General features: G+C 33.1%; 1 protein-coding gene across 1 annotated transcript in view; it reads right to left on the bottom strand.

Moving 5' to 3' along the window:
• Window positions 1-7,313, bottom strand: part of LOC108907559 (sodium/potassium/calcium exchanger Nckx30C) — a 140,566-nt gene that overhangs the window by 52,056 nt on the left and 81,197 nt on the right. Inside the window, exon 3 of the mRNA XM_018711297.1 lies at window positions 1,621-1,816. Within this exon, the coding sequence (XP_018566813.1) occupies window positions 1,621-1,816 (196 nt within the window). The remainder of the gene's footprint in view (window positions 1-1,620; window positions 1,817-7,313) is intronic.

Here is a 7,313-nt window from a genome sequence, read left to right as displayed (position 1 = left end):
TCTGGATTGCAAAATTATTATGCAAAATCTATCGAATCGATTTTGATGAAATTTGGTGTGATGATTCTACATAACATGAAGTTTTCTTGAGCCAAGTATAAAGGTCCTACACCCAATTTAAATACCCCAAAAAAATTCCCTAAAAAGTATTGTTTTTTAACCCCATTTTTGTGATTTTTTCGATTTTTACCATAATAATCATGATTCATTCGATTTGTAACCAGTCAAGTATTGTAAAAAATTTCATTACAAAAATTTTTTTCCTCTTCCATTTTCGCCTAAAATCAACTCTTAAAAAGATACATAATTAAATATGAAGAAAAATATGACATTTTTCCAATTTTTTTAACATATTGTGCCGCCAAAAGTTAAGCCCACGTTTTTTTTATGCGCATAGAAAAATTTTCATTTATAGTGATATTTGAAAGCCAAAAAGCCAAAATATGGCTTTTTGAAACAGATACCGTCTGGGCTATAAGCCATTCGAAGGCAACCTAAAAACAAGGAAAAGGTAAAATTTATCTACCTTAGGTACATAGATGTGCTGACAGGATTTACTGCTTCTTAAGAAAAAATATTAATAGAGTTTATAATACATCAAAGAAGACAGAGATAGTATTTCCTAAGATGAACTGTAAGCAGAATGTATTCTAAGGCCTCAGTGTATATACAGCATCTTTTGTGCATGCGGCACAGCTTACACGGGACAAATGAGAGAAATAAGTGTCATTTAAAGAAATGGACATCCAGATGAATCGAGATAATCTCAATAGAGCCAGGAACTATCTGAAATTTGGATACTTACAAGTCAAAAACTAGAACTTCACATGCATCAGAACACCATGGATCAAATAAGTAACAAATATAAAACTCGATATGTCTCTTGACACATCAACAAGTCTAAACCAACAAACTGACGATAAACCAGACTTGACCAATCAAGTATCAGAGAATTTGGCATATTGTGCGTGTATCGTAGGATTAAAGTGTAAGGAACATCGCAATGAGGAACAAATTGGACCTATTTTACTTACAGTTTAACAATCAGGTAAAATATCAGGCCTAAAAGTTTACAAATGGATTCAAAATGTACACCTTTTCCAGATGTATTTCAGCCAGTCGCGGCAAGCGTCAGTTTAGTCAATTTTATTCCAGGAAGCGTAATTTGATTTTCAGATTTGTCGTATGTATTTCAGAACAGTCAGCTTTAATTCAGGATAAGTATGTAAATTGTATTTTAGACTATTTTATTTATACTTCAAACAATGTCAAATAAATTTTAAAATGCGGATTTCAGAATAATATATTGTGTTACAAGAGCAGAAAAGTGTTAATTATGAACTGATTAAACTGAAATTGAAATGATGTTTTTTGAAATACATCTGGAGAATGCCTAGTGAATCACCGCCCAAGTATTACTTTTTGAAACATGTGCAATTTGGATGTTCCTTTCTGGTTATGGCTATTTTCGATTCCGGACTGCTCAACGATGTGATAAAGCATCGGTTGAGCGTTAGGCTCTCTTCCCACCCAGCACCAACACCAAACCAACAGCGGCAGCGTGGTCACACCAACAGGCACTCACGAACACCGATAGAATGAATGAGCTTAACGGACTACCTGCATACTGACCATCGTGCATGGGGTCAATGGTGTGGATCATGAGTTGGAGCAGGCCGTGGCGGAATTTGGCCCCAGTGTGGTGGTGGCTGGTCGTGGACGGCGCCTGGGGTGTCTCGGAGGCGGTGCGGGAGGTGACGCTGCCGCCCGGCTGCGTGCCCACGCTGGTCTCGCTGGACGTAGCCACGGTGCCGTGCTGGAACAATAAGAAACGTTGACAGTCATGGCGGCTTGGCTTGAATTCGCAACTAAAATTTAAAATATACGAAATTCATGTTATACAGGGCGTTAAATATTGTAGTTTAACCAAACTTAACTATATACAAAGTTGCGCCCTTGAGGAGTTATTAGCCCTCAAAGTGGGGCCCTAAATTTCGAAAAAAATTAATATCTCTGGAATACTTTACCGCAGAAAAACCAAATTTGGTACATGATTTAGGTTTATTAGTTATTACTGGTCTTCTTTGACTATGATTTAAAGTTAATTGAAGCACTACAAGGTGTTCATTGGGGTTGACTCACCCCTAAAATTATACCGAACCTTTTTTTCATTGACCGAATTGACAAATAATCATATTAATTCACAGCAGAATTTAATTTTAAATATGTTTTTCTCTTGTTAAATTTTAAAAAATGTTATGGTTTTCAAGAAAAACCGTATTAACTGACTCGAGATTTTAACAGTGTTCATTAGAAAATAATTAAAAAGTCGGTAGTAGGCAATGAATTTATCTTTCGGACTTGTCAGTTAGTAATAAAATTATTTTATTTCAACAATTGCCTCTGATGGTTGTTGAAAAAATATCAATTATTATTTTTATTATTTATTTGTATTTTTTACTTAATACAATATTTTCAACGGCCGATTTCCGGGTTAAAAATTGTTAAACCTAAATTAAAGTTTAAATATCCCCCTACAAGATGCTGAACAGTTTTTGGGACTGCCATTATTCATAATTCATAATAATTTTATTTAATTAATTCAAAATTGTACGAATAGAGTTCAGAAAAAAAATAAAAGGGCAATATTATCAAATACATTTGATTTTTATTAAAGAAAATTTTTTTAATACTGCACATTATTATTACAGACATTTATTCAACCATAAGAATTCTCACACTATTCTATGTTACAACTACATAAAAGTAAAAGTACACAAGTGACATAGTTTTTCCTACAAGAATAAGCTTTAGTCTTACAGTTTTTTGTATATTTACATTGTTTAACTTTGGGTAATGGATCTTTGGTAATAAATTTAGGTAATAATTCACCTGTTTCATTTTGTTAACCAAAAGCTGTGAAATCCAAATATTGATATTGAGGAAAAATGGAACTTTTCCATAAGTACGTTTGTAAAGAAGTTCTTAAAACGTGTAATTTCGGTGGCTGTTTTGCATTGATTATTTAATATTTTTAGGTATAATCTTTGCAATGCATCAAAATCTTCGTTGCTTAATTCAGACATAAAACATAAGCTGAAGCCGCTAGACGAAATAGCGAATCCGCGTATGAGACAGGCGTGCTCGCGGGTCATAGCGCTTTATTAACAATTAAAAAACAAGGCTTTAGAATAATGCGAGTCCCAAAAACTCTTCAGCATCTTGTAGGGGGATGTTTAAACTTTAATTTAGGTACCTGGCAACGTCAAAAATAATAATTTTTAACCCGGAAATCGGCCGTTCAAAATTGTCATTTTCGCATTTTTAGCAAATTAAATTATTTATAACTTTAAAACTATCAATTTTAGAGGCATAGTGCATAGGTACTTCTTTGTTTATAATGTGCCAAAAGAGCATAAAAAAATTTTTTCCGGAGTGAAAAAACAATTTTTACAATTTATTTAAAAAAAGTTTGTTTAAACAAATGGGCACCAGATTTCCGACCGGCATCATCTTGATTCATGTTAAGGAACATCTCACGAATCTGAATATGCAAAAAAATCGAGTCGGAAAATTTCTCCCACGAATGCGAGGTTTTCGCCTTGTCTATAGGTATTTGTTTTCTTTCTGTAGAATTAGGAGAGAAGTGAAGTAAAATTTATTGTCAAATTTGAAAGGTAAAGCCTATTACTGACTTTTTGATTATTTTCTAATGAACACATTAAAATCTTGTGACAGTTAATACAGCTTTTCTTGAATTAATATTACTATTTTTCAATTCGGTCAATGAAAAAAAGTTCGGTACAATTTTAGGTGTGAGTCATCCCCAATGAACACCTTGTAGTGCTTTAATTAACTTTAAATCATAGTCAAAGAAGACCAGTAATAAACCTAAATCATCTACCAAATTTGGTTCTCCTGCGGTAAAGTGTTGCAGAAATATTAAATTTTGTATATTGGTAAGTTTGGTTAAATTACAATATTTTGGACACCCTTACATGCACCTGCCCTGTGTCGGTTCTTATGCGGGACACCCTGTACATTATAGAGAAATATTATACTTTCTATAAATTCTAATAACAATAATATTTTCACTAATATTTACACTTTACATCAGACATTACATTTAATCAAATTTTTGCAAATATTACTGACAAATTTCAATGTAGAGCAGTGACAAGAATCTCTTGCAGAGATATTATCGTAGATTAAATAAGTCTTAAAATGATTGTATTAATTAAACATCAATTACATTCTTACTTTCTATATTACACATATTGTGAACAGCTCTCTTCAATCAGCTAAGTTTCCACTACTTTGGAAAAATGAAAATATTGTACTTATACGGAAACTAAATGTAAGTATGTAAGCCCATCTATTAGTATCTTGCCTTTATGTATATAGTATTGGACGGGATTGTGTATAAACAACTTAGTGACTGTGTAGTACCATTGGACTACACTAAGTCTTTTAATACATTAGATGATTCTGTTTTGAAGCTTAAATACTTTGGACTAGATGGTGATACTTTAAAATTTATCGTTAGATGTTCGCAAATAAAGAGTTACTTTAGGAATTCACTTTTTAATTATATTACATTGAAGGATGTTCCTCAAGGAAGTACTTTGGGGCCATCAACGAAGGCCTAAAAAAAATTTCTGAAGATTCAGAATGTCATGCTTTAGTTTTGAATGAAATGAAATCTCGATTGATAATATTTGGCAATGAAAAAGTGTATAATAATAAATCAATAAGTACAAATAGACGTAATTCCTTCGACATGTTTCAATATCTATGAATATATTTGACACTAATCTCAAGAATAAAGCGCATGCACCACATTTGTTGCACTGCAAAGTTTATAATTTGCATATTTTTTAAAATTGTAACAAATATTTGCATTTTAATTCGTTATTAAGGAAAAAGCTTTTTCAAATAATTATTTTGCTTTTAAATAATATTTTATAATAATAAATAAAAGCGCTTAATAATGAATTAATAATAGTAATAATAAATCAATAATAATTTAATATTTATTAAATTAATTAAATAATATCGGTTCTTAATTCGTTGGGATAAATGGTGAAGACAAAAGTCTCAGCATTCTTCACGGCGTGGTAACCTTGGCCTTAAGTTCAAGGTCATATCTAGATCAAGTCGTTTTTTTATGACCACCCTCCTTTTCAACCTCGGAAATGAAAAGAGCAGGAATTTCTGCATCCCAATATGACATTGACCGTAACCTCAAGGTCAATGGCCAGGGTCAGTTCAAGGTCAAATGTTGATTTTTACTGTAATTTTTAAACTACGTAATCAGAGGGAGTGACAGTCTTTGAGTAGATGCCTGATGGTTCTCCTTAGTGACCTTGAAGGTCGAAAGAATATGTCAACATACCGATTTTTGGAGTAGCGACCTCTTATTTCGACGCTAAGAGAAAATAAGATAACGTAGAACATGTTATTATGATCTTAAACGTGACATTAAGGTCAATGATTAAGGTCAGGTGGAGGTCAATTGATTATTCGGGCTGTTAGTTTTTATTTTCGACGATGGAATAGAAGGGACTCACAATTTTTTAGTGACCTCAAGATCAAGGTCACTAAAGAGTTCCATCAGGTATCTACTTAAAGACTGTCGCTCCCTCTGATTCCGTAGTTAAAAATAAAAAATCACAGTAAACATTAATATTTGACCTCGAACTGACCTTGATCATTGACCTTGAGGTCACGGTACATGTTATATTCGGATGCAGAATTTTCTGCTCTTCCCATTTTCCGTGTCGCCATTTAAAAAACTTATTCGATCTTGATATGACCTTGAACTCAAGGTCAAGGTTACCATCGATGCGCCGTGAAAAAAGCTCAGATTTTTGTCCTCCCAAAAATGCTTTCCAGATGAGAATTTTTAGGGTTTCTTTTGACTAACCCCGTATAATCAGAAACTAAAATTACACATCAAATTTGAAGTAAATCACTTCATTCGCTTTCTGATAATTTAAATCAGGACTAGTTTGATTGAGATATTGTATAAGTCTGGTTTTCGAAAACTAAATTTTTCCGGAGACATTTATATGATTTCTTTTTGTCAAATTGTGAGATAGAATCTATTACAAGAGTTTGGCCAAGTATATCAATGTTCATTGCTTTGTCTTGTTTTGGAAGTTTTGGATATCTCTGGGAAAAAAACCTATTTTTTAGGGTATCCTTACCTGCAGTTTAGCGCTATTTCCTGTCATTTTACAGGCATAATACAACATAATTATGAATTTATATTTCAATTGGAACTTCTGACAACAGGTAACCTATTTTGTCATAATTTTTTTCAGTATATGTAGGTACAATGGCTATTCTCCATTTTTTTTGTTCCGATTGATGGGTAGCATTTTTGTTTTAAATTTCAACGAAAGTTGCGATTGTTGGCCGTCTGTCTCAAACACCGAATACATTATCATTTAATTTTTTGTGGCAATGCCGCTATCTGGTGCGGTAATCTCCGGAGACTGGTTGCAAACGAAAATCCCTCCTTATATTATTCCAACAAAGACGTTCGAGATGCGAGCCGTCCTTGCGAGAGCCCTGCACAAATCGTACCGCTGTGAAAATTTGAAAAGAATTCGTCTGAAAAGAAAACAAGACGTCACGCCCTTGGAGCGCTTTTAGGGGGTTGTTAATTTTACGACTTGTTCATCGGATACAATCAGGAAAGCAAACACTTTTAAGTTCTTGTTATTGTTGTTAAGGATGATTTTTCTACACGCGAACAGCGAAAGTAAAAACGTGAATAACAAATTTATACGATTAAGATTGCTTCTATTGGGATTATGCAAATTGAAATGTGAAACATTATAAATTATAAAAGAATAATAATCGGACAGAGCAAGGCAACAGTCAAATACCTTTATAGTCCAGGAAAATAAGCTAGGAAATGACCATTTCGCGACTTTTTGTTTCGGCAGGCTGAATTTATCACTATAGATGCTAAATATTATGTACAATAACATATTAGTTTCCACAGTCATAAAAACGGGGGGAGATTATTCATAGGGTGGTTAATTGTACAGGGTGATTCATTAACAATGGGAAAGTCGAAAGCTGAAAATACTGCACATGAAATGGTGACGATTGGCGCAAACATGCCTTATCCGAAAGTTAATAGTTTTGGAAATACAGGGTGTTGAAAGTTAAAATTTTAATTCGTTTTTTTGCGATTATTCTGAAAATATGTAGGTCAGGAACTTAAAAATTTGTGAAACTATATATTTTTAGGCGATGAATAAGATGCGTGTTGTAATTTCAACATTGCTCATAGAGGG

The sequence above is a fragment of the Anoplophora glabripennis genome, unplaced genomic scaffold (assembly GCF_000390285.2).
Source record: "Anoplophora glabripennis isolate ALB-LARVAE unplaced genomic scaffold, Agla_2.0 scaffold276, whole genome shotgun sequence".
Taxonomy (NCBI): domain Eukaryota; kingdom Metazoa; phylum Arthropoda; class Insecta; order Coleoptera; family Cerambycidae; genus Anoplophora; species Anoplophora glabripennis.
Note: the sequence above shows the minus strand (reverse complement) of the source record. Positions and strands in the feature narration are given on the sequence as shown.